The sequence below is a fragment of the Martes martes genome (genome assembly GCF_963455335.1).
Source record: "Martes martes genome assembly, chromosome: 1".
Lineage (NCBI taxonomy): Eukaryota > Metazoa > Chordata > Mammalia > Carnivora > Mustelidae > Martes > Martes martes.
This window is the reverse complement of record NC_137888.1, coordinates 199,200,543-199,227,607: the sequence shown is the minus strand read 5'-3', so window position 1 is coordinate 199,227,607 and position 27,065 is coordinate 199,200,543. Positions and strand designations below refer to the sequence as shown.

At 52.6% G+C, this 27,065-nt stretch overlaps 1 protein-coding gene across 3 annotated transcripts in view; it reads right to left on the bottom strand.

The window, feature by feature from the left end:
* Nucleotides 1-6,218: 6,218 nt before the first annotated feature.
* The window catches only part of PFKFB4 (6-phosphofructo-2-kinase/fructose-2,6-biphosphatase 4), a 33,943-nt gene continuing 13,096 nt past the window's right edge, over nucleotides 6,219-27,065 (bottom strand). For 2 of the 3 annotated variants that reach the window (XM_080812337.1, XM_080812336.1), the window contains exons 4-14: nucleotides 26,830-26,896; nucleotides 24,099-24,173; nucleotides 23,674-23,730; nucleotides 22,820-22,941; nucleotides 20,619-20,826; nucleotides 19,868-20,014; nucleotides 13,168-13,272; nucleotides 11,280-11,409; nucleotides 11,111-11,173; nucleotides 10,144-10,208; nucleotides 6,219-8,065 (exon numbers count right to left, since the gene is read on the bottom strand). In XM_080812337.1, the coding sequence (XP_080668463.1) occupies nucleotides 8,006-8,065; nucleotides 10,144-10,208; nucleotides 11,111-11,173; nucleotides 11,280-11,409; nucleotides 13,168-13,272; nucleotides 19,868-20,014; nucleotides 20,619-20,826; nucleotides 22,820-22,941; nucleotides 23,674-23,730; nucleotides 24,099-24,173; nucleotides 26,830-26,896 (1,099 nt within the window). In that variant the 3' untranslated portion in view covers nucleotides 6,219-8,005. Of the gene's footprint in view, nucleotides 8,066-10,143; nucleotides 10,209-11,110; nucleotides 11,174-11,279; nucleotides 11,410-13,167; nucleotides 13,273-19,867; nucleotides 20,015-20,618; nucleotides 20,827-22,819; nucleotides 23,014-23,673; nucleotides 23,731-24,098; nucleotides 24,174-26,829; nucleotides 26,897-27,065 lie in introns of all 3 variants that reach the window. The other variant, XM_080812335.1, reaches the window with a different exon arrangement.

Genomic DNA, 27,065 nt, shown 5'->3' with positions numbered 1-27,065 from the left:
TTGGAACGTACTGTCTTTTGGATGCTAATGAGAAGACTCCCCGGCAAGAAAAGGCACACCCCTAGATAGGTTCAGGATGGGGGTGGGGGAGCAGGTCACCAAAAAGACCAAGCCAGGAATAGAGGGTAGGAACTTTCAGCCCGAACTGGGGAGGTGGGGAATGGAGATTTCACTTCGATCAACCAAAGGCCAATGTTTTCTGTTGGTTTTGTTTGGTTTTGGTTTTTTGGATCATCAGTGCCAGCAATAGCAAATTTTCTTTCCTTTCAAAAAGAAAGTTTTTAAGTCAAGACATTGTTTTTTCAAAATTCGAATCCAATGATTTTACTCTCTAAGTAACTTGGTTTCTAGGGTTTTTGAAGGTAAAGTCTCCCAGTACCCCACTTCTCCTACACCCGTCCTTAAACTTACAAAGGCCAGAGATTTGATCAATGGTGCTTCTGTAAGAAACCTCCATCAAACCCCCTACCTAGTGAGTTCAGGGAGCTTCCAGAGCTGGGAAGGCAGGAGCCCTTGGTCATCCTAGAAGCTTGCCCTCCCCCCAGTACCTTGCCCTATGCCTCTCTTCTGTTTGGTTGTTCCTGAATTGAATCCTTGTTAATAAACTGGTAAATGTAAATAAAGTATTTCCCTGTGTCGTGAGCCAGTCCCGAAAATGACTGAAGCTGAGGAGGGGGCTCATACCTGACGTATGGCCACCTGGTAAGAAGTTACGGGTGGCCCTCTAGGGACTTGTTGTTAGCCCCTGAAGTAGGGTCGGTCCTGTGGGACTGAGCCCTCCACCTGTAGGGTCTACACTCCCTCAGGAGCTGGTGTCCAAATTGAGTTGAATTGTTGGGACACCTCGCTGGTGTGGGAGAGTCACCACCAAATTTAGGTGTGAAACTAACACCAAATTTAGGGTCCGAGTTGGAGTCAGAAAAGAAAACACCACAGGTGGCCCCTCACGTGAGGGACCCACTGAGGACTGAGGAAGGGGTATGGGGAGGCCCAGGGCTTCCCCTGACAACAGTGCGCAAAGGGCCTCAGAAATGCCCCTTGCATCAGGTGGCTGCTTCCAACAGCGCCAAACAGCTTGAGGAAAGAGAACAGGGTCAGATTCTTAACTGCTGTGTGTCCTGGCACAATGACACTTTCTCTGCTTTGCAAAGGAGCCTCCTGTCTCCTGCGGCTGTAGGGCTGTGGCAGCCCATCATCAAACCCACAGGCTGATTCTGTGGCTTCCCAGTTAAATACTGGCCGAATTCAGCCTCCTTAAATCTTTGAGAGGAATGTTAGGCACTGCTCCAGACACAGCACTGAGTGTGCACAGTGACACCGTGAAACACTCCACAAGCTCATGTCCAGTGGCAATTGTCACCTTCCTTGACCCACTGGCGTCACCCGAAATGGCAGGCCACTCTGAGCTCCACCCACGCTCCCCACTCTGCTCCTTCCCATAGCCCTCTTCTGGCTCTTCATGTCAAGCTGTAATGTGGGCTCCCCAGGGCTCAGCCCTCAGGTGTCCTTTCTTCCCTATTTACCTTCTCCTTGAGCACTCGTTCAGTGTCATACCTTTAAGCGTTGTCTATGCACTGATGATGCCATTTCTTACCTCCGGCCCAGGCCTCACCTCCAAATGAAAAGAAGTGACTGTCCCCTCAATGCCTCCCCTTGGGTATCTCTGGCATTAAATCGGAATGCGCCTTCACTTGACCTGTGGACACCCAGCACCACGCTGCCCCCTGCGGCCCTTCCCATGTCCCCAGCGGTGACCTCACCCCTGGGCATGGCCTGTTTCTCATATGCCTTCATCCAAACCAGCAGCCAATCTTGACTCTACCTTCCCACTTTAGGCAGAATCTGACTACTTCTCAAGAGCCCCAACACCAACGTCAAGTTCTCTTGCCCAGATTGTCACAGTGGCCTCTGGGCAGGTCTTCTGGCCTCCACTCTGCCCCCCCGAAGTCCATTCTGAAGTCGGCAGCAGCCAGAGGGACCCTTTAAAAATGTTCATCAGATCAAGTCACTTGGCTCAAAGTAGCCTCCTATTTCCAAGGCCCCATATCGCCAGCACCTTGTGACCTCTGACCTGGTCTTCCTCCTCCTCACTCCTGCTTCTGCAGCCCCCCAGCATCCCCTACGTTCCTGGAACTTACCCAGCACAGCCCTCCCTCAGGGTCTTGCACTGGCTGTGGAACGCTTCCCGGCCTCCTCCAGGCTTTCAGTCACCTTCCAGTGAGGCCTTCGTACACCGCCTGTCCCAGCGTCCTGTGAAATGATTCTCTCTCTCTGATCTTACTTTTTTTTTTTTTTTTAAAGATTTTATTTATTTACTTGACAGAGAGAGAGAGATCACAAGTAGGCAGAGAGGCTGGTAGAGAGAGAGGGGGAAGCAGGCAGACAGAGAGAGAGAGAGGAGGAAGCAGGCTCCCCGCTGAGCAGAGAGCCCAATGTGGGGCTCGATCCCAGGACCCTGGGATCATGGCCTGAGCCGAAGGCAGAGGCTTTAACCCACTGAGACACCCAGGAGCCCCTGGTCTTATTTCCTCACTGTGTCTACCACCATTAGAATGTCAGCTCTGTGACAACAAGGGCTTGTCTGTTAGGCTTACTGCTCTGCCCCCATGGCTTAGCCCACGGTAGGCACTTGAAGTGTTAGCAAATGACACGGGATGAAGAGAGATGGAAGAACGCAGAAGAATCTGATTACCACCAACGGCAGCCCCTCTGCAGCCCCTGCGCCCGGAAGCAAGGCGTCCTCCCCCGAGACCTCGTGAGGGAGTCCATTTGCCAGGGGAAGCCGACCCTCCTGCCCCTCTTCCCAAACTCCTTAACATCCCCGGTGCCTTAACCTGAAGGTGGTTTCCTGCAGGGCACCTGACGGGCTCAGTCATCGGAGCACCGTATGCAACTCTTGGTCTCAGGGTTGTGGGTTCAAGCCCCACGCTGGGTGTAGAAATTGCTTAAAAATAAAATAAATAAAAAGATGGATTCCGGCATGTCTGGAGGTCTTATTACCAAGTCAAACCCAGAGGGGAAGGCTTATATATCAAAGGAATTGTAAGACTTTGTTAGACTTTGTTACTTTACCTTGGTCACAATATGAAGACTATGTGTGAGAAAGGATCCAGGTCCGGGGCCAAGGAGATAAGGACCGAAGTTTAGATGGGGCTGAATTTATCAACACAGGTGCATCTGCCAGAAATCTGGGATTCCGTGTGGTGTGCTGGCTTGAGCTACAAGGGGTCGTCGTTCTGTGTGTCTATTTGGCCAGAAGGAAAGCCGAGTCTCACTAAATGCAATCGAGATGCCGAAAGTTCCCTGGTCTCATGTAGAGGAAAGAATCCAAAGCCTCAGAAAGATTCGCTCATTCATTGAAAACAAATTTTGGACTGAGTTTCTCAGACAGCTCACTCAGAGATACGCCCTTCTCTGTCGTTTAGAAGCTCGTTGCTGAGGGGAACGTCTTTGAGAAGTTTGTCTGCCAGGGCAGCTATAACACACCAAGTGGCTTAAACAACAGAAAGTTCTTGTCTCTTGGTTCTGGAGCCAAGGTGTTGGCAGGGCCGCACTCTCTCTGAAGGCACCAGGGAATCTGAATGAGGGCCCAACCTACTGCAGTACGATCTTACCTCAACTCGGTACATCTGCAAAGATGCTATTTCTTTCTTTCTTCCTTTTTTTTTTTTTAAGATTAATTTTATTTATTTGAGAGACAGCATGAGCGGGAGAGGCAGAGGGAGAGGGAGAGAATCGCAAGCAGACTTGGTGCTGAGTGTGGACCTCCAGGCTTGATCTCACGACCCTGTGATCACCACCTGAGCTGGACGCTTACCCAGCTGCGCCACCTAGGCGCCCCGAAAGATTCTATTTCTAAATAAGGTCACATTATGAGGTATCAGGGGTTAGATCTTAAATGTCTGAATTTTTTTGTAGGGGGGACACAATTCAACCTTTACTTACTATGCAACATAGTCACTGTTCTCCATGTGGGGGATTCTTTTTTTTTTTTTTTTAAGATTTTATTTATTTATTTGACAGAGAGAGAGAGAGAGACAGAGGGAACACAAGCAGGGGGACAGGGTGAGGAAGAAGCAGGCTCACCATGGAATAGGGAGCCCCAGGCAGGGCTCAATCCCAGGACCCTGGAATGATCTGAGCCAAAGGCAGAGGCCTAACGACTAAGCTACCCAGGTGCCCCTTTTTTTATTTTAAAGATTTATTTAGGTGCGCCTGGGTGGCTCAGTGGGTTAAAGCCTCTTCCTTCGGCTCAGGTCCTGATCCTGGGCTCCTGGGATCGAGCCCCGCATCAGGCTCTCTGCTCAGCAGGGAGCCCGCTTCCCCCTCTCTCTCTGGTTGCCTCTCTGACGACTCGTGATCTGTCAAATAAATAAATAAAATCTTTAAAAAAAAATAAAGATTTATTTATTTGAGAGAGAGAGAGCACGCGCACAGACTCACAAACCGGTGGAGAGGCAGAGGGAGAGAATCCCAAGCAGACTCCCCACTGAGCTCAGAGCCCGATGATGCAGAACTCAATCCCAGGACCCTGAGATCATGACCTGAGCTGAAGTCAAGAGTCAGATGCCCAAGTGACTGAACCACCCAGGCGCGTCCTCCATTTTTCACTTTTTTCTAAATTTTTTTTTTAAGATTTTATTTATTTATTTGACAGACAAAAATCACAAGTAGGCAGAGAGGCAGGCAGAGAGAGAGGAGGAAGCAGGCTCCCCACTGAGCAGAGAGCCCGATGTGGAGGTCGATCCCAGGACTCTGGGATCACGACCTGAGCCGAAGGCAGAGGCTTTAACCCACTGAGCCACACAGGCACCCCTCATTTTTCACTTTTAATAAAATAGTTTTGTTCAAACAACAACGTGCCCAGCCCCACACATGACTGGCCTAAGCCAAACATGCCAACACTTCCCTTTGCCAAGTGATCATTGTATTTTCATTTATTAATATATAGTATGTAATTGTTATATTATAAATCTAATTCAAATGTTGCTGAAACCTATGTTTTTTTTTTTAAGATTTTATTTTTAAGTAATCACTACACCCAATGTGGGGCTCGAACTCACAGCCCCAAGATCAAGAGTCATGTGCTCCACTGACTGAGCTAGCCAGATGCTCCTGCTAAAGCCTATGCCTTTGGAACAGCATTTCTTTCTATCCAAATGTCCTCTGACCCTAACATCCAATGATGGTCATTGTTTCCTAGCAACCCAAAATGCTATACAATTTTTCAATACGACGAAATATAATCCCTCTTCCTAGGCTGTGGTAGAACATTGGACCTGAAGAAAAATTCTCATAGTGTTAGATCTTATTCCTTCTGCTGTTGCTTTGCTATTAGAAGTCTTTAACATCTTCTCCCAAAGGTGCTGAGGCCTCTCAGGTCAGGTGTCCACCCAGGAACCCAGTGTCCAGAGACAGGGGGAGGACCATCAAGCTGTCCCCTAATCTTGACCGCCAGGAAGACCATCGCAGCTGAAATCGCGCTGAACTCGGGGATGAAGGCCAGAGGTTTCTGTCACTGATCATGACACAATTGGGTAAGGCAGAGCCAGAGCTACTGGCAACACTGAACCAGCCAGAAGCAGCCCGGCCACAGCGACCTCTATTCCGACACACTGGGAGAGGTGCAGCTGGGCAGCCAACATGTCCAGCCCCATCGTGTCCACTGAGGAGCAGCCCTGCGACTTGCCCTCCAACAGCCCGGCCCCAGGACAGGAGGCATGCAGAGTCCAGTGAAATCCTGGACTAGGGGAAAGGAAAAACCCTGCCCGTCACCATCTTCCCCAACCCAAAGGCAGGCAACAAAGAAAACAGGGCAGAACCAGCCAACACGCCCCCCCCCCCACAGCCCCCTGCAGCCCCTCCATCCTTGACCCAGCCCCTGGTTCCAGCCGCTCCCCAAAGATGCCACAATCTGGGACCCATAATTTCCCCTTAACGGTCCTCCACCTCAGATGCCCCTTCACACATCTGCTTCCTGCTCAGGGGCGAGGACCCAGAATCCTAGGTTGGCCCAGAGAAAACTCAGCCCTGTCCCTGCCCATGGGCACCAGGCCCAGGACTCACTCCAGGACAAGACAGCTTCCTCTCCAGAGAGGGGTAGGCATGAAAGAGGGAGCTGGACCGAAGACCCCAACACAGACCTATGAGAGACCTCAATGTGGGAGTCTTCAGAACCAGCTGAAAATACCTCAGAAATGGAGAGATAGCCACAAGATACAACCTTAGATTCTCATTTTTAATTTATTTTTTTAAAGTAAGCTCTAGGCCCAACATGGGGCTTGAACTCACAACCCCAAGATCAAGAGTCACATGCTCTACTGACTGAGCCAGCCAGGCGCCCCAATTTTTTCTTTAAGTATTTATTGCAAAGAATGCTGGACACAGTGTCATGTGCAGCTGAGATCCACCAACCATCACCCATTCCAGGGAGAATGGGAAAATGTCTTTGACACAAGCACATGTGTCTTTGACACAAATGTTTTGACACGAGAACCGTCATGGATAAAACCTGGCAGACAACCAGTGGGTGGCTGCCCATGCAGAGAGCACTCCAGGCAGAGACGGAGAGGATCTGCCCCAAGCGATGCCATGCCCCCAGACTTCCCTCTGCCCAATCCCAGTCCTCGTAACACTCTGGATCCTCAGCCAGCCGGTCCTGGAGAGGTGGGGACGTCTAGACGTACATGGTGCCAACCAAAGAGACCCACATGGCCAACAAGCAAGCATGTCCAAGTGACCAAGTCATCGAATCTCTGGGGGACATGGAAACAAGGGTTGTGGTCCCCATGTCCCAAAGGCAGTGGCATGGTCCTCTGGTCCTGACTTCAGGGTTAGGGGCTCTGGCAGGCATAAGTCCAGAAGCTCCCACCCCAGCCCTCCACCAGGTCTGTCCACAGCCACTGCAGTGCACAAGGCTGAGAGACGACCAGCCAGGGCGGGGGCACATGTTCCCCTCAGGGGCAGGTGGCACCTACAGGCTGCAAAGCCCCAGGAGGCTGGGAAAGATCGGCTGTTCTGCCAGGGAAGTTTCCAGGTACAACGTGGGCTCAGAATCCTGGACCAGGATCTACCTGTGGACAGCAGGGCCTCTGACTACAGACCCAGACACCTCCTCACGCAGCTTCTCAACTTGCTGGCCAGGCCTCCTGCCCAGAGACAAGATGGAGGCAGGACCCCCGGCCAGCCTGCCTCCCTGGGCCCAAAGGAACTCAGGGGTGTGTGACAGATGGCAGCCCCCCGGGGTGGTTTTCACGCCAGGCCCCACGCATGGGAAGCCGAAGCTGTGCCATGCTGGCAAAATCCTCCCCTGGGCAGGGTGCCCCCGCCTTCCTGCCTGTCCCCTGCTCGGTCTCACCGGCGGAGGGCAGCGAATGCCAGGACAGGCTTATTTCTCTGAATGGTTCACAGCAAATGCATTTCTCGGCCACCAGGGTCCGCTCCTGTGTGGACACAGCGGTGACAGGGCAGAGGTAGCGAGGGGAGCACAGTAGGGGACGGAGAGGCGGGATGGCAGCCTCTTCCTTGAGCACCTGGGTCGGCACAGGGAAGGGAGCTCACACGACCACCCCAACTTCATGTGCTTCACCGGGACAGCCGTGGGGCAGGGGTGGCCTGGGCCCCCAGCTCCCCCAAATGTTCCAGCAGATGCACGGTTGAGAAGGGGTGACCACAAGGGCCGCACTCCCTTCGGGCTTCTGCTGAAGTGAGCACACGGCGCTCACGAGCGGCTCTGACACGAGGGCTGGGCCTCGGCGGCTCTCTGGTTCCCGGTGGGACAGGACTGGAGGGGCACCCCCGGGCAGATCCAGTCTTGGCCAAAACTTTACAGCAGCCCATCGGGCATGGCATCTAACCCTGTCACCATCGATGAGGAAGCAGAGGGGCCAGTGCATGGCCTCTGGGATGTTCCAGCAGAGAAACTGTCACATGGGCCAGGGGGCCTGTCATGACCGCACCTGCAGAGCTCAATATCTGCCTGGGGGTGGCAGTGGAGGAGACACGGTCATTGGTGAGCGGGGACCGTGACGAGGGCTTCCTCCGGGGGCCTCGAGATGTCTACATTCTGCAAAACACACACACAAAACACAGAACATTCACTCTGTGGCCAGAACAGATGGACACCCACTGTCCTGCTGTCCACTTTACTCATCGCTGCAGTCTTCTAGGTTCACATACTCACCCTCCAGGAGCCCTGGCTGTGGGACTCCAACCCCCAAATTTCCCTAAGAGCGAGGTGCCCAGGAGCCTCTCCACAGGTGAGTGGGCGGATGAGCACAAGAAGTCAAAGGCAGGGGAAGACGGTGCTTGGGTCCTGCTTGCTCCTCGCTCACGGGAGCGGCAGTGCCCAGAACAAGGCTATCCCACCTCCTGCCTCAGGCCTGAGGCAACTGGGAGGGAACAGTGGCTGGAGGCTCAAATCCTCACTGGTGAGGGCAGGGTAGGGGACCCTGCTCCTGGGGGTGCCCACCTCCTGGTCTAAGTCTCGGTGGGCAGGTGTCAGATGAGGCCCCAGCAGCCTGTGTACCCCTCCTCATCTGCGGCCTGCTCTGTCCTCTCAGAGCTGGGGCGCAGGGCGCCCGGGACCTCCCGAAGCCATCAACTACAGACGGGCCTCACCGAGCCACAAAGACCAGCCCCTTCCACGGCCCGCAGGGCTTAGGCCTGAGGGATAAGGGGTCTGACACTTTCCTCAGCTCCATGAGACGGTCTTATGAGTCCCCCAGTCCTGGTGGCCCATCTTCTTGACTGTGGGCCCTCACAACCAGCACCTGCTGAAGCAGGTCCCCTGGGGCCACCATGATGCGCCCGGACTCACGGGGAAGAAGACATGGCCCCCAGGGGCCCACCTCTGGGTTTGCTGAACCAGCCACTGCAAGGGGAGGGATAGGTGTGACTCTGATGCGGGATGGGGCAGGCTTCCTGGGGGCCCCTTTCCCATCTCAGTTTGCTCCCAAGAATGGGCTAGGGCCCGGGGATCCTGCCACCTAAAGGGAACCTGTGGTCAGTGGAAGTTGGCCTCTTGGAAGCCAGCATGCAGAGGGGGGCAAAGGGGCTGCCAGGGACCCTATGGATCCCATCCTACAGATGCGGGGTTCAGCCCTCAGTGCCTGCCGGGTCCAGGGGCTTCTCTTACCATCACCCTGTCAGTCAGAGAGGGCCCACTGCCTTCCGGACTTCCCTCAACACAAAGGGCACCTGTTAGGACATGCCTTCCCCAGTGACCTATGGGGGCCAGAGGGGGCCTGCAGCAGAGTCTCGGGACAAACAGGGAAGAGGTCTGCACGGTGGACGGTCCCAGTGAGGGGGCAGCGCCTTAAGAACATCCACACATCTCTGCCAGTGGGGATCAAGGCCAAGGGGCTGCAGGTGAGCAGCCCAAGTTGTGCACCTTTGGCAGGGACCCAGAGTCCCCCATGCCCCCTTATGGGGGGCAGCAGGCACAACTGAGACCCCAGGAGCCTTCTTGGTGCACCCGACTCCGGGAATGGGATCCAGAAGAGCCGGTCCAGCCCTTGGCCTCAGTGGAAGAGGTAAGCAATGTGGCAGAGAGACCTCCAATGGACATGGAAAGGGGTTCTAGGCAATGGTTCAAGGAGCTTCTCTCTTAAACAAGGCACTGGGGGAACACAGGGTCATGAACTGCTCTGTAGCAGGACCGTCTCTGTCCAGCGCCAACACACTCTTGAACCTGTAGGGCCCTTTCCCCAACAAAGCACATACCATTTTAGTTTTTAAAGGTGCTCAAAGTTGGAAAGGATGCCCATGAGGCCTGAACTTGGAGGGGACCATGGAAGAATCCCCACCCATCCCCTTGTAGGCCTCTTGCTTCTTTCCCAGCTGAGACTCCCTCTCCCCCTGGCTCAGACCTCTATAGTAGGGCTGCTGGGAAGCCACCACACCCAGGGTCAGGCACTTCCTACCCTGGTGGCCCAGCTCCAGGGACTTCCCCACTCCCAGGGCAGCACCCTTGGGAAGGCCTGGTCCAGAGCCATGACCTTGCCCTGACAACAAGACAGCAGGCTTGGCACAGAACTCAAGCTCTCTCTGGCAGGCACCCCAGCTGGCCCTGGGCCTGGAAGATGCTGTATCTGGATACCCCTGGGAATAAGCTCACCACCCCAGCCGTAACCCCGTTGCTACCTGAGGCCTGTCCCGGTGCGTGTTCACAGCCATCACATTCAGGAATATGGACTCCACTTTACAACCTGCCAAAGGGAAGACGTAAATCTATTCCCCTCCTGGAGCCATAGAGGGTAGAAGCTTCTCTTGGGTGGGGGCCCTGGGTGTCATAGAACAGGCAGCCATTCTCAGCCTCATCCAGTGCTCCCACCTTAGGCAGCTTTGGGGAGCATGCGAGGAAGGACGAGGCACACCTCAGCCCTGTGTTTATCATGTGCCACCGTGCGGCCTTGGTGAGAAGCCCAGACACCGAGGTCACAAGCTGTCCACTGCCAGGGCAGAGCCGTCTAAGCAGCCCCAGGCCTGAGCTCCACATGTTATCGTTCCGTGAGCCTTCAGGGCCCCCGAACCACTCATACCCCAAGCCACAAACACAAGGCCAAATCCACATCACACCAGGGGCTCTGTGCAACGGGCACGAAGGGATGGGCACACAGGGGCCTGACATCAGCTGTCGCTGGGCTTTCTGGTCGTTCTCCCAAGGACACGACCCCCTGAGGGGTGCCTCGTAGCCTGTGCTGAAGGTGACGAGCTGAGACCCAGGAGACCCAGGAGCTTAGGAGGCGGCCCGAAGTCCCTTGCAGGCACAATAACAGGCAGAGGTGGGACTCGAATGAGTCCGCCCTCAAGATACTCTGAATATTTTAAGGCCCAGGTCCTGGGGGCTGTGGGGGTTTCAGAAAAAAACAGAAAAGCCCGTCATGCGGGCGGATGATGGTTAAGGATCGCCGGAAAGGCTCAAGTGGCCACAGAAATTAAAACCAAAAAAAAAAAAAAAAAAGGAAACTGGGAAAGGCAGTGGGTAGACAGAGGAGGAATGAGCCCCTAAGCCCCTAAGGGGATTTTCAAGGGATCTGCAGAAACATCATAGAGCCCCATGGAAAGCCAGTGTCTGGCAAGCAGGCGAGTGTGCCAGAAGCTTCCTTACCGTAAGCCACAGGGGTCAGCTTCAGGACGGTGTGCAGTGGACACTTGAGGTAGGGCAGCTGCTCTGTGGACACAGATGGGCAGGGCTGGCACACCAGGGACGCCCACATAACAGTCCCTCTGTCTCTCTCACATACACACACCCCACCTCCCTGGGGGCCGGCCCGTACCTGCCGCCTTATCAAGGAAGTAGGCCAGGAGACAGCGCATCACGGCCTGGTGACAGATGACCAGCACATTCTCTTGCCTCTCCAGCTCCATGATGACAGGCTCGAGACGCTGGACCAGGTCCTCGTAGGACTGCAAGGACAAGCGGGAAGGGTCCTTCAGGCCCTGCTCCAGCAGTAGTGACGGAAATGTTCTGGGTAGCAGGCTACCTTCTCCCGCCCGGGACCCTCACTGTTCAGGGAGGCTATGGCTAGATATCCTCCAGCCTGGCACCCCGGGGCCATGGGCAGTGGGGGTGGGCAGCTCCGGGCTAGGACCTGTCTCTATAGGACAGTGAGAGGTCCAGCTTGAGAGGGAAGCTGGGAGGGGAGAAGAACTGGAAGTCTGGGAAAGAGAATGCATCCTCTAGGCCAGGGCCAGGGCCCGGGAGGACTGGAGGGCCGGGCTGGGCCTCGGGCTGCCAGCCAAAGGGGGCCATCTCCCTGCCTACCCACAGGGACCCCAGCGGAACCCCCAGCTGCTAGAAACTGAGGACTGGGAGTAGAGATGCGGCACCCTTCCAGCCCATGGTAGATGTAACGCACAGAGAGAACCATGGGGGTGGGAGGAGCAAAGACCCCCAGAACTTTCTGGAACATGATCCATCAGCATGCCTGAGGGCCCAGGAACAAAGATCCTCATGGTCGAAGTGCCCTGGGCCTCCCCTGGGTGCTGTGAGGTAGCCTATGACGGAGCCCTTGGACCAACCCATGGGCCCTGACGTGTAGAGACTTCCCCTGGAGATCAAGCCCTCTTTGCACACAGTGAGCAGGCCTTCAAAACATTCAAAACACAGCCTCAACCTGGAGCCGGAAGTGCCCCCTGCAGGCTGATGGGGAGCAATGCCCTAGTTCTCGGGGAATCCTAGATCAGTTCTTTCGGTAACTATAATTTCCACCGCTGTATTCTTAACTCTGAATAGGCATGTTCTTTCTATGGTTATCTGGGTTAGTTTTATTTATTTATTTATTTATAAAGATTTTATTTATTGACAGAGATCACAAGCAGGCAGAGAGGCAGGCAGAGAGAGAAGGGGAAGCAGGCTCCCTGCCGAGCAGAGAGCCGATGTGGGGCTTGATCCCAGGACCCTGAGATCATGACCTGAGCTGAAGGCAGAGGCTTTAACCCACTGAGCCACCCAGGCGCCCCCTGGGTTAGTTTTAAATCTGAGCTCTGCCTCACAGTACCATGTGGGGAATAATTAATGCTCCCCGGAGCTTTACTTTTCCTGAAGATAGTCTAGCAGGGGGTCCAAGAGCCTGGCACCTGGGTTGGGGGGCAGCTTCTGGAGCTGTCCATGTATGTGCATACATACTTGTGTGTCTGTAGGGGTATCTTTATCTGGCCACTGTCCCAGGCCACCTCCTAGAAGTGGGAGATACCCAAGTCAAAAGTGACCGACTTCTGACCTGGGGCCTGGGCTGAGGCAGGAGCCAGCCTGAGGGAAGGTGTCTGAGCACATGGCTTCTCGTGGCCACGACTCAACTGAGAAAGGTCTTCCTAGCCTGTATTCAGGGCCCTGTGTCTGGAGCCACGGGGAGGGCATGCATGATCCCTGTGATACCCTGGAGAAGGGGAAAGGCAAAGATGGGGAACATCGGAGAGTAGGAATCTAACGAGTCTCAGAGTTGGGAGTCCCATGCAGCCATGTCCATCCACTGCCAAAGGTGGGTGGGGACCGCGGCCTGGGCACCATGGCTGGGAAGTGGCAGAGATGACACACACACCCAGCCTGGCCAAGCTCTGAGGTCAGGCCCCACCTGCTGCCCACACAGCCTCCACAGAGTCCCCCAGGGGCCCTGGGGCAGACGGCAGACGGCAGCTGGGGCTAAGCCCCCATATCCCACCTACCTCCCCCTTGGGGTACCGGTACCGGTACTTGTCCTGGTCCCGCAGGGCAAATTCCAGTGGATAATGATCTTGAATTTCTTCGTAGGTCATCTCCTCACAGACACCCTAAGGAGATACGGAGGTCGTCACATCTCCCATGTCAGGCCCGGGGATCAGCCCTGTGTTGGGGACGCGGGGGAGGGCAGGCAGAGGGGACCAGGTTTACGGGGCATTTCCTGGGCCACGGGGGCTCTCCCAGCCTGGAGCTTAGAATCCCTCTGGAAAGAGCAGGCTTGTGGGGACACTGCTAAGGGGGCAGCCACTCGTTTGTAAAGAGCTACCACAACAGTCTTTTTTATCCATCCAGTTTATGCCACAAAAATAAACAGGAATGTTAACTATGTGTCTTTCCTTGTGTCTTTTATTCTCTGTGCTGTAGAAATATGTATTCTGAGTTATGGACTGTCGTACAAGCCATAAAGCAAGTTTTCACTTGTATCCTTCGACACACACACACTCACACATAGTGTAGATACCTTCTATAAATGCTATTAAAAAAAAAAAAATCCAGCAAAGAACACTGGTTGACAACACATAAGTGTGGTTTAAGGGCCCTGAGAGGGGAAGAAGCCATAAAATGTCCTAATAAAAAGTTGCTGGCCTCTGCCTTTGTTCTAAGTTGTTTTCTAGACCAAGCCTTGGGGCAAAGGTGTCTATTAAGAAGGAAAGGCCAAGGGCGCCTGAATGGCTTAAGTGGGTTAAGCCTCTACCTTCCGCTCAGGTCATGATCCCAGGGTCCTGGGATCAAGCCCCGCATCGGGCTCTCTGCTCAGCAGGGAGCCTGCTTCCCCCCCACTCTCTCTGCCTGCCTCTCTGCCTACTTGTGATCTCTCTGTGTCAAATAAATAAAATCTTAAAAAAAAAAAAAAAAAGGAAGGAAAGGCCAAGAGAAAAACTTTTAGCTGTAAATGTCTGTATGGGGGGAAAAAAAAAGAAGAAGAAAGATCTCAAATCAATAATCTGATCTTCCACCTTAAGATACTGGAAAAAAGAAGAGCAGGCTACATGCAGAGCAAGCAGAAGGAAGGAAGTAATAAAGACCAGAGCAGAAAGGAACATAACAGAAAACAGAAGACAGAGAAAAACAATGGAAGCAGAAGTGGGTTCCTTGATAAGATTAACAGAATTCACAAACCATAGATTGACAAGAGAAAAAGCTCCAGTCACTATGATTAGGCATCACAGAGGAACAGGACAACCAAGCTTCCAGAACAAGAAGAGACTCTAAGGGGCTATTGAGAACAACTCTGTGCCAACAAATGAGATAACTTACGTGAAATAAGAAAATTCCGAGAAAGACAAACCATCTTTGTTGAGTTAGATGTGCCCCTCCTGAAAGAGACCATCAAGTCCTAATGCATGGTACCTGTGAGCGCAACCTTATTTAGAAGTAGGGTTTGGGGGCATCTGGGTGCCTCAATCGGTTGAGTATCGGACTCTTGATTTTGGCTCAGGCCATGATCTCAGGGTTGTGAGACTGAGCCCTGTGTCGGGCTCTGTGCTCAGCGCAGAGTCTGCTTGAGATTCTGTGTCTCCCCTTTCCTCTGCCCCTCCCCCAGCTCACACGTGCTCTCTCACCCTCTTTCTAAAATAAATAAAACACATTTTTAAAAAGATTTTATATATTTATTTGACAGAGAGCAAGAGAGCACAAGAGGAGGAGTGGCAGAGGGAGAGGGAAGAAGCAGACTTGCCTCTGAGCAGGGAGCCTGATCCAGGGCTTGGTCCCAGGACCCTAGGATCGTGACCTGAGCTGAAGGCAGACGTTTAACCAACTGAGCCACCCAGGCACCCCTAAAACAAATAAAATCTTTAAAAAAAAAAAAAAAGAAAAAGAAAAAGAATGGGGCGCCTGGGTGGCTCAGTGGGTTAAAGCCTCTGTCTTCGGCTCAGGTCATGATCTCAGGGTCCTGGGATCGAGCCCTGCATCGGGCTCTCTGCTCAGCGGGGAGCCTGCTTCCCTTCCTCTCTCTCTGCCTGCCTCTCTGCCTACTTGCGATCTCTGTCTATCAAATAAATAAATAAAATCTTTAAAAAAAAAAAAAAGAAAAGAAGAAAAAGAAGGTTTTTTCAGATGTAATCAAGTAAATGAGGTCACCAAGGGTGGGCCCCAGTCCACTGACGGATGTCCTTTAAAGATGACCAAGTGAAGACACAGAGAGACACACACAGGTAAGAAGGCCATGTGAGGACAGAGACTGCAGCTGTAAGTTAAGGAATGCCGAGGGCTGTTGGCAAGCACCAGATACGCGGTAAAAATATGGGCATTGATAGGGATTCTAGTAAAGGCTCAGATGGAAGTGAAGCATGGTAGAGAGAGCTTCTAACATCTTAGAAATACATACATCCGGGGCGCCTGGGTGGCTCAGTAGGTTAAAGCCTCTGCCTTTAGCTCAGGTCATGATCTCAGGGTCCTGGGATCGAGGCCCATATCGGGCTCTCTGCTCAGCAGGGAGCCTGCTTCCCCCTCTCCTCTCTCCACCTACCTCTCTGCCTACTTGTGGTATCTTTCTGTCTAATAAATAAAAAATTAAAAAAAAAAAAGAAATACATACATCCTCACGAGCATAATGCTGCTAGAAATACGAATGTTGGGGCACCTGGGAGGCTCCACTGGTTAAGCAGCCAACTCGAGACTTCAGCTGAGGTCATGATCTCAGGGTCCTGGGATCGCACCCCATACCAGGCTCCACGCTCAGCAGGGAATCTGCCCGAGGTTCTCTTTCTCCCTCTTCCTCTGCCCCACTGCCCTCACTCATACTCTTTCTCCCTCTCGCTCTCAAATAAATAAATAAACCTTTTAAAAAAAGAAAAAGAAAAAGAAAAAGAAATATGAATGTGAAAGGTACTTCTGGTGAGGCCTCAGAAGGAAATGGAAATGGTAATTTACTGGACACTAAAGAAAAGGCGATCTTTGTTAGAAAATGGCAGAGAGCTTGCTGAAGGATGTTCTACTGTTGGTAGGTTATTAAAAAAAAAAAGGCAGATGATAGCAAGGGTTGGTAAGGATGCAGAGAAATCACACCCCTCAGGCACTGCTGGTGGGAACGTACAAGGCTGCAGCCTGGCAGTTTTCCACAAGATTAAATACAGAGTTTACCATGTGGGCCCGTAATTCCACTCCTCCATATACGCCCAAGAGAAAGGACAACGTGTCCACACAAAAGGCTGCACACGAATGTTCACAGCAACATCATTCCTAGGAGCCCCCAAATGCATATCCCGCAAAAGCCTGTCAGCTGAGGACTGGACTGGATATGTCATATGCGGTACATCCGTCCAACAGGATACGGGACAACATAACGGGATGAAGCTCGGACACTTGCTACCACACACATGGACCTTGAAAACATATTAAGTGAAAGAAAAAAAACACTAAGTCACAAAAAAACCCGCATAGTGTATGATTCCATTTATATGAAACATCCCCACTAGGCCAGTCCACGAAGACACAAAACAGATGAGTGGTAGCCTCCGGCAGGGGGGTAGGAATTGGAAGGAAATGGAGGGATGGGGTCAGGGTTGCCTTTTGGAGCAATGAAATGTTTGAGATTAATTGCGGTTGTGGTTGCAGAGCTGTGTGACTATACTAAGAACCACTGAATTGTACGCGTTAGGTAGGTGAACCAGATGGTATGTGAATTATTTCTCAATAAAGCTGGTATTTGAAAAAAAAAAAAAGAAAGAAAGAAAAAAAACAGATAAGGCCATGAATTGTGGACTAAACTAAGGAAAAAAAAAAACACCCCAGTGTTGAAACAGAAGGCTAGCCCAAGGCTGTTTACCAGAACCCAGGAAAAGAACAAAGATAAACACAGAAGAATGATGACTAGATCACAGATATTAGGAAAACTTGAAAGATAAAGAAGAGAATCCACCAGCATCTAGGAAAATAATCAGATTAACTACAAAGGGAAAAAAGAAACAACTGGGGTGGCCTAAGGCTTCTGTGCGAAGCCCAGTGTTAGAGCCCGGACTGAGTCCCCTGCAGGGCTCACCCCAGCGGAAACATGGCCGCCGGCCTCCATGACTCCCAGCAGTCCCAGCTGATGGGAGCCTACAAGATGGTCAAAGGAGCTACAAAAGGGTCACAAAAAGTGCTTACCCTTTTCAAGAGCTCACCAGTTCTCCCCCAAACTCCCTCCTTCCACTCAGTAGATAAATATTTAGTGAGTCCCTACCATGTTTGGCACAAGGAAGGCACAGTTCCTACCCTCACGTGACCCAGAACCCCTCCCAGGGGCTCGAAACCCGGAATGGTTCTGGACGCTTGTCTTCTTCACAGTTATCACTTTTTTCCCCTTCCCCTTCCCTGGTTCCTTGCACCTGGTCCAGTTCCGACCACAGGGCGGGCTGGCAGAAATAAGTTAATAAATGAGTAAAGGGCCTGCTGATCCCTCCACTCCTCTTTCTTGCTCGGCTGCCAGCCCCATTCCAGACGTCACCTTACCAGGCCACTGCAGGCCCCTCTCATTGGTCTCCCTTCTCCAGCCTGTCCCTCTTCCTCACCCCCAACAACACCGTTCTCTACGCCAGCTGGGGTGACCTTTCTACAATTCAAATCTGCTCTCATTACCAGCCTGCACTTCAGGCAATGGTGGCCTTGCCTGTTTCAGAACAGCCCTCCAGGGAGAGCAACTGGAAAAGTCAGACAGGAAAAAAAAAAAATTTAATTTGCTTGATATTATCATAGAGCAACAAGGTGGAGAGGCTGTGAGGGGCCGAGGTCTTGGAGAAAAGGGGAGCCCAAAGACAGAAACCTGGTACATGGCATCATTTCTTGCTTTGGGGTTGTGTTGCTTTGAAAGTGGCAGTTAAAAGGATGAGAAGCTGGGGGTGAGGGAGATGGGTGAAGGTGGTCCAAGTGTAAAAAATTCCAGTGATAAGATAAATAAGTCTTGGGACACCTGGGTGGCTCAGTTGGTTAAGCGTCTGCCTTCGGCTCAGGTCACAATCCCGGGATCCTAAGCAGGGAGCCTGCTTCTCCCTCTGCCCGCTGCTCCCCCTGCTTGTTCCTTCTCTCTTTCTCTCGCTCTCTCTCTCACACACACACAAATAAATAAAATCTTAGATTATACATACATAAAAAAAGATACATAAGCTTTCGGGATATAACATACATCATGGTGACTATAATTAACAATACTTTGTCATATATTTGAAAGTTGCTGAGGGGCACCTGGGTGGCTTGGTCAGTTAAGCATCCACCTTTGGTTCAGATCATGATCCCGGGGTCTGGCATTGAGTCCCAGGATCGAGTTCTGCATTGGGTTCCCTGCTCAGTGGGGAGTCTGCTTCTCCCTCTTCCCCTCCCCACCACTCGTGCTGTCTCTCTCACTCTCTCTCAAATAAATAGACAAAATCTTAAAAAAAAAAAAAAAGAAAGAAAGTTGCTGAGAGATCAGATTTTAAAAGTTCTCCTCACACACACAAAAAATGTATAACTATGGCAGGTGACAGACGGTAACTTATTTTAGTCATTTCGTAATATATAACTCTACCAAATCCTCGTGTTGTGCACCTAAAAGTAACACACTGTTACATGCTGATTATATCTCAATAAAACTGGGGGTGAGGCGGGGAGGAGGAGAAGCCAAGCAGGAAGTAGGGACTGAGTGGACAGAAGTCTGGCCGAGCTGGCAACCATCTTGGGCTGAGGGGCCAGAAACAGAAGCTTGGGCCCACAAGCTTTTCCACCAGAACCTTACAGGCCACATTCTAGGAGAAGGAGGAAGACCTGAACATTGATTGCCCTCTACAAAGATCAAAACGCAGCTTAGCAATTGCTCTATGCCTGAGTCGACTACGGTAATCCACCCCAACTGGCTGCCCAAAGTGAAAGTTAATCCTCTGGAAAGAGACAACATTCACCTGGGCCTAAATTATGTCCAGCACGGTTCATCCAAAACGTCCAGTTCCCAGTCAAACATGGGGAGCGTATCCAGAATACATAAAGAACTCCTAAAAACCACCAAGAAAAAAAAGGCAGACAATCCAGTCTGGGAAGAAAAAGAACGAAAGACCTCACAAAGATATCCAAATGGCCAAGAAACAGACTAAACACCTACCATAATTAAAATCATGTGATACTGTAAATCATACTTAATATAAAAGTAGGTGAAATAAATCAACAGGGAAAAGATAGATGGGTGGTTATAAGTAAGTGAGTTAACTAGGAAGAGATCAGTTTTTAAGGCTTATGTTGGAACACCAGAAGAAATTTTGGTTGGTCGAGATAGTTAAATTCAAAAGAAGGGAAGTGTGTGTGTGTGGGGATCCAATCCCTAAAAACTGAAAGAAAGTGAAGGAGAGAGCTTCCCCAGGGCCTTGGCACAGTCGCCCTGGCTGAGTTCTGCTGAGCCCAGGAGCACTGAGCAGCAGAGGGCGGGGGCAGTGAGGGTCCGTGGGGATGGTGAGCAGATGCGGATAGTGAACGCTGGGCAAGGGAGGGGCAGGGAGTGCAGAGGAGGGTGGGCACTGGGGGCACCGAGCAGCAGAGGGTGGGCAATGGGGGCACCCAGCAGCTGCGGGCGGGTGCACTGGGGGGACCCAGCAGTGGAGGGCAGGCACTGGAGGCACCCAGCAGCAGAGCGCGGGCACTGAAGGCACCGAGCAGTGGAGGGCGGGGGCACTGGGAGGGCAGCAAAGGGCAGCTGATTACCGCGTCAATCTCGTTGAGGACCTTCCATTGCTCGTACGGCACACCCAGGGCCTCGGCTGTCTGGATGGTCCTCTTCATCTGGCTCGTCCAGACCTTCAGGTCCTTTATGTTCTGATCACGGATGAACTGGGCCAGACTTCTGGCGAACTGAAATGCATCAGAAACAAATTCAGACCCACAGACCCAAGGCGGCCCTTCAAAGGACCACAAAGCCATAGGGCACAACAGAATCATGCCCACCCAGCCTCAGAACACAGAGAACTGACCTCCTGAGAGCACCCACACCCTCGAGTGCTCTCGTTACACATTCTCACCAGATGCTCTGAATTCCAGTTGTGAAGCATTATGCCCCTCACCATCGCCCACCTCCCAACCGGATGGCCCGGACCACATGGCCTCCCCACAGAGGCCTGAGCATCTCCCCCAGACTGCGGGGCAGCCATCAGCTGCATTGCGGGGACTTGGGTCACTCCCATAACGAAATGCCTCTCCAAGGAAAGGGACTTAGCTGGTGACAGCTCACATGGAAGCCAGAGATCCAAGCGTGGTGCTTGGTGACTTTCCCTACACGATAGGAACTTTCCAGATTGAATGAAGGTCATCCACCTTGATCACACATGAGCTACGAGGGCTGGAGCCAGGCCCATTGGACACATGCATACATGCACCCAGCTGCCCACGGCTCCCCCCACCACCCCTGAGCAGGCCAGCACATGCACACACACACACACACACACACACACGCACTGACCTCCCTGCCCCGGGGGGACAGGCCCGGGTCCCCGCCAATCCGGCCCTTGAGGTTGAGCTCGCTTTCCCCGTGTCGGCAGAGGTAGATGGAGCGGGGGGTCACGTGGATGTTCATGAGGTAGTACACGATGCGGCTCTGGATGTGGTCGGCCACGCGGTTCACCACGTAGCTCTGCCCTACGTCCATGATCTTGATGTAGGACAGATCCCTTTCCAGAGAGAAAGGCGACAGAAACGTGTGAGTGTGACTGCGCCCCTGAGGGCTCAGCCTGCCAGCCATCGGAAGTGGCCACAGAGCTGTGTGCTCCGGACCACCAGGCTTGAGATCACAACACACGGGACGGGCAGCGGGTGTGCAAGTGGCGGGATGAGGAGGGAGCAACACAACACGTGGGACATCCAGACAGACCCCGTGAGAGGTGCTCAACACTTATCGTGTTTCTAAAAGGTGACATCGAAAGGGTCAGTCATACACATTGTGACTGTCACCCCAGCTCTGTGGCCCCCAGACCCCACTTGCCTACCTCTGAGCTCTTAACGCACAGTCTGTAAGGTGAAGAAGAGAGAGTTTTTTCCAGGCCTGACCTTGGGGTAGCTGGCAAACCTTCGTCTCCGATCCCCTGGCCAGCCACCCCTGGACCTGCCTCTCCTTCCCCCAGGAAGCCCGCTCCTGTACCCCAGCTCAGCCACTATCCTTGCTCGCTCAGGCTGGGCAGCGGGGTGGCAGGAGAACACGCTCACTCGTCTGTTTATGTTTGCAGAGTGTTGGGGAGGCAGCAGGAGGAAAGGCGGGGTTTCTTGGGCATCGTGCTCTGGGTTGGCCTGGGGAGGCCGTCTGAAGGTTCTCCGCTGAGTTCTCACTGTCTGGCCCGAGGGCCTGGGTTTAGGTTTAGGGTTTTACACAAACACCAATAAAAACAGCAGCATCATCAACTGAGGAATCCGACAGGAGCGGCTCCACCTGGCTAAGCCCCTCCCGTGCGGTCACGTCACAGAACCACGAGAACCACTGTGCTGGGGTGACTGGAGAAACATGAAAAACCACAGGGGCCCAGGCAGTGGGTGCCGACTGGCCTGGGCTGGCCACAGACATTCAGTCAGTGTAGGAACTGTTCTGTAAAGACACCCAGAAATCATCTCTCTTCCCGGCGCCTGTTCCCCCTGGTTTGTACGCATGAGATGTTCTCATATGATTATACAGGACCCATGCCCAGCTTTATATTCCAGACGTTCACATAATGCTACATAACTTATCCTGTCACCTGTGTCTTGGCTATGATCAGACTATGCAATACTTTACCAGGGGCCACAGTGTTACTGACTTAAGCACTGCCCCCACTTAGGCTGTTACACAGAAGTTGGCAAACTATGGCCAACAAGTCAAATTCGGCCCACAGCCTGTTTTTGTAAATAAAGTTTTATTGGAATAGGAGTCATGCCCATTTATTGACATATTGTCTATGCCTCCTTTGCACTACAGTGGCAGAGTTAAATAGCTCAACAGAGACTGTTTGTTCCCAAAGCCTAAAATATTTGCTACCTGACCCTTTACAGATAAGAGTTTGCTACTGTAAGAGCTTTAACTGAATGCCCCTTGTGGGTCTGAAGACCCCTCCCCACCCAACACTTACTTTTGCTGGGTTTGCCATTCCAGAAGGAGCCTGTGGAGCCAACCAGCACAGGCCACTGCCAGCTGTGTGTAGACAGGATCTGGGCGCTCCTCCCCACCCCCCCCCCCCCACCGCCTCAAAACACAGACCGTGCACTCACAGAACATGAAATGTTTGCAAATGCCCTGCGGGAAGGCCCTCCACACAGAAATTAGGCTTGATTTTATAAGAGAATAGCAGAAAATTCTTTTCTTTCTTCTTTTTTTTCTTTCTTTCTTCCTCCCTCTCTCCCTTCCTTTCTTTTTAGTAAGCTTTATGCCCAATACAGGGCTTGAACTTATGACCCTGAGATCAAGAGTCGCATGGAATAACAGAAAATTCTGACTTGCAGAGCACCACATATGGTAATAGGGGTTCTGCAAGTCACCTATGGCCCACAATTTCTGCCCGAAGGGAAGAAACAAGGCCAGACCATCTCTGCCTGTTGGGGCGGCCCTTCAGCCACCACGCCGGTAAGTCACAAGGAGGCAGCCGAGTGGGAACCCGCCCACCACCCATCATAGCTGCAGAATGTGGTGATCTCCTCACTCACCTGTCCAGGTCCTCATCCAGTGACTCGTACGAGTTCTCATAGCACTCAATGCGCCGCATGAAATCTTCCGTGGCCTCGTCACTGTCGTGGTTCACGTAGTCAGGGCTGCCCAGTTTCACTTGCTGCCAGACCAGGCACAGAGCAAGGACACATGAGGGCTGGATGCCAGGCAGGGCCAGAGACCAAGGAGGATGCTGGGCAGGGGGTGAGGGGAGGCTGAGCCAGAGGCCAGGACAAGGATGGGGGCATGAGGCTGGAGGCCGACCCCGGGAGATTGCTTCCATTAGGAACAGTCCAGCAGTCCCCTGGTCTCCATTTCCACACTAGCGCCGGCAGACTACTACTGGGCAGCTGAAGGTGGGAGTCCTCACCTTTGTGGCACAGCAGGAGGTAAGGCCACAGGGGCAAAGGGCCCGGAAGCCCCTTCCCAGCTGAACCATCTCCCCCAACCCAGATGTTCATTTCTTGGATAAGGAGATAGGGGACAGGGTGTAGGGGAGAGAGGTCAAATCTCTTTCTCTTTCAAAATATAAATATCGCTTCCTACCTCCCACTCCCTACCTCCAGAGGCTGAAGCTCCTCTCCCACTGTCCAGGGAATGACGATGGAGAAAGGGAGGGGAAGGCAAGAGGAGGGAGCAAGAGTGCACGCCCCCCAGCTACACGGCCCGCTGCACAGGAGAGTCTCCGATCACCTGACCTGGCGTTGTACAGCCTTCCCCTGCCATACCCAATGTTCAAGAAGCCCAAAGCCAGGCCGGCCTAGGCACTGGCCCAAACCCGCAGATGGACCTCGCTGTCCCACGCTACCTCCGCTGCACTACAATCCCCCACAAGGTCAGAGACACCACTTACCACGATGTTAGCAGCTATGACCTCGGGGTCCACGCAGATGGACTCCACAAAAAAGGTCTACAGCAAGGATGAGGCCGGGCAGGAGAGGAGGAACCACAGACACACTCAGGGCACTGGGCCTGGCTCCATGGAGCTCCCACCTCCCTGAGGGCCAAGCTGACCCCAGGGCCCTTCTTCTGGGGTGGGGACAGGCTCGAGAAGTCCCAAACCAAACTAGGTGCCACCCTACCCAGAACCCTCCCACAAGACACCCACCTCCCTGGAAAGAAAAGCCCAGGCAGAGAGGAAACAGCAACCCCTATAGCCCACATCCACCCAGAAGCCCGCCTGCCTGACCCCTGGACACATCAGGAGGCTGTGACAGGGGCCTGGGGGGTCCGAACGTGTCACAGCCCAACCGAGGAGGTGGACCAAAGACGCCTCACCTTGTAGCCATTCTGCTCCCCAAAATTAAAGATGGTCGCTCTCCGTTCTCGGGTGGTATTCGTTGCATCAAAAACCTAGGACCAAACCAGGGTTAATTCGGACTCTGGCCCCAGAGCAGGGGAGGTGGGAGGCCAGCCAACAGCAGCTGCACAGGGACCATTTTTCTCACGGGGACTGGCTGGTGCCCAGGCCACCTGCCTGGCCGGTCTCTGCAGGGCCTGGGCCAGGCCTCCCCTTCCTCGAGGAACACGCCTCAAGGAAGCTGGAAGGAGTGGGTGCCTGTGCTCCCAGCAGACACTCAGTCTGTGCTTGGCCAACAGGACTTCCTGTAAAACCAGTTAAACATGGAGTGCAGAACCCCCGTTTACCGTCACTCTACCCCAAGACTCCGCAAAGCCGGGAAAAGAAGAAGAAAGAGAACGGGAGAGATGTTAGCAGAATTTTGGGGACTGACTCAGAGAAATGGAGAAAACCAAACACAAGCCCTCGGCCAGCAGAGCACACCCACCAGTATGGAACGGGGCGCATCAGGAAAGGGACCCAGGTGTCTCCGAGAAAAGGGACAAGTGTGCAGTGGAAACAGGGGGGCTGCCTGGTGGTGAAGCTAAGAGCAGACGGAGCCCCAGGCCCTCTCCCTGCCTCGTCCAGCCAGGCTGACCCGCCTGGGCCTCCTCATGAACTGCTGGGGCCTGTCCATGTGCCCTCAGGGTTAACCCATTCACTCGCATGTCTAAAACCAGGTTTTAAGGCATCGTTTATTTTTTAAAATATTTTACTTATTTATTTGTCAGAGAGAGAGAGAGAGAAGGCGAGCACAAGCAGGGAGAGTGTCAGGCAGGGGAAGAAGCAGGCTCCCCACAGAACAAGGAGCCTGATATGGGGCTCGATTCCAGGACCCCGGGATTATGACCTGAGCCAAAGGTAGACACACCCAACCGACTGAGCCACTGGGTGTCCTGAGCATCACTTTTTTTTTCTCTTTTTTAAAGATTTATTTATTTATTTGACAGACAGAGATCACAAGTAGGCAGAGAGGCAGGCAGAGAGAGAGGAAGGGAAGCAGGCTCCCCGCTGAGCAGAGAGCCCGATGCGGTGCTTGATCCCAGGACCCTGAGATCATGACCTGAGCCGAAGGCAGAGGCTTTAACCCACTGAGCCACCCAGGCGCCCCCCGAGCATCACTTTTTTAAGAGGGCATTCAACCAGAGCTCATGGGATGCTCCAGCAAAACCTCAACATGAAAAACAGAGACTACATAGAAAAGAATAAAAGGAACTGTGAGGAAATGATGATGGGACAGGGAACAGAAAGAAATGTCAAAAAAAACCCCAAAAATCCCTTACAACTATTATCTAAAGAGAGATACAAAATACTAAGAACCCTGAAACAGAAACAGAGTTCTAAAAAACTGGAACACTCAAAGATAAGAAATGTAGAATTTAGAGATTAAAATACGGTCACAGAAATTCCTTAAAAATTCAACTGGATGCTTGTACAGTAATGTTGAGAAAGTCTCCCTGAAAATAGAACACAAGTGACAGAGACAGGACATCAGGAGAGAAAAAAAAGACAAAACTGGGGCTCAGGTCCAGCATGAAACCACAAGGAGTTCTTGAAAAAGCAGCTCAGAAAATTGGGAGTGGAGCAGAGAATCAATCGTCAGAAACCGGTGGGGGTGGTTTATTAAAGCCATATGACATTTTCCCTGACCTGTTAGAAAAGAGTTTTGCATTAGAAAGGGCGGCCCCAGGACCCAGCAAGATGGAGAAGACCCACCACAAGGCCGTCAAGTTCTCCCCAGAGAAAAGGGCATGAGCAGCCCCAAGAGATGAAACTTTTGGGAAGATCAACAAATCAGAACACCATCAGGCTTTTCCACACTACTCTAGAAGCCATACTACAACAGAGCGATGTTGTGGAAATTCTAAAGGAAAAATACTTCCCACCTAAACCCAACCATCAGATAGGAGGATGAAAAGCCATTGCCAGACATGCAAGATCTCATGCAAGGTAACACCCAAGTACCTTCCTTGGGAAGCTACTGGAGGATGAACTCCAACAAAACAAGTCAGTAAACCAAGGAAAAAGAAGACAAGGGGGCCAAGAGCAGGGCTTCAACTGGGGAGCCAGGACAAGGGAACTCCTGAGACCAAGAAGGGGACTGAGTCAGGTGGAGCTGGGAGACTAAGAGCTGCCGGAACCACACCTCCAAGAGGAAAAAGGAAGGAAAAAGCAGCTCCTGTGTTCTACCGCACAGGGTTGAGGAGAGGGGCCTTTCCCATAGACACCCTGGCTCAACCTGGCCCCACCCATCCATCCGACAGGAGGGGCCAGCACATTGTTGGAATTCCATTACCCAGGATTCATCAGGTTCCAGGAACAGCCACTAAATGTGCGGCAGGATTCTCTCCAGCCCAGCAGAAATCACACTTGCTCAAGACTTAGGTAACACGATAACCACATGTGGTGACCAACAATATGAGTATCCAGAAGGAAGACCTACTAGGTCAAATGCAACCACAAGTCCAGAGGGAAATTCCCGGCACACATCCAGCCTCTGGCTTCCTTCTGTATAGTGACCGTAGACTTCCTCCCAGGGCCTGTCACCCAGAGGCCACTGCAGCCACACACACTCTCTCCTCCCTGCCAGGCACCTGACAAGCAAAAGGGTGGATATAGCTAGGCTTCCCACATGTTACTCCCAAAAAGACACCGGGATATCCCACTCACCGCCACATGGCCCCCCTCCTCACTGAGGAACCGCCGGACGTCACGGAGGGCTGCCAGCGCACACTGCCTTCAGAAGAGAAAACACAGGGTCAGCCCTGCACTGGAGGCAGGAGGGCCACAGATGAGAGACACATCCTACCCTGACCAGGGAAGGCCCAGTCCCTGGGGCCCCTACCCTTCTCAAGGTCGCTTTCTCCTTGAGGTCCTTTTCAGTACTTTTGCTAACTCTGCTCCTG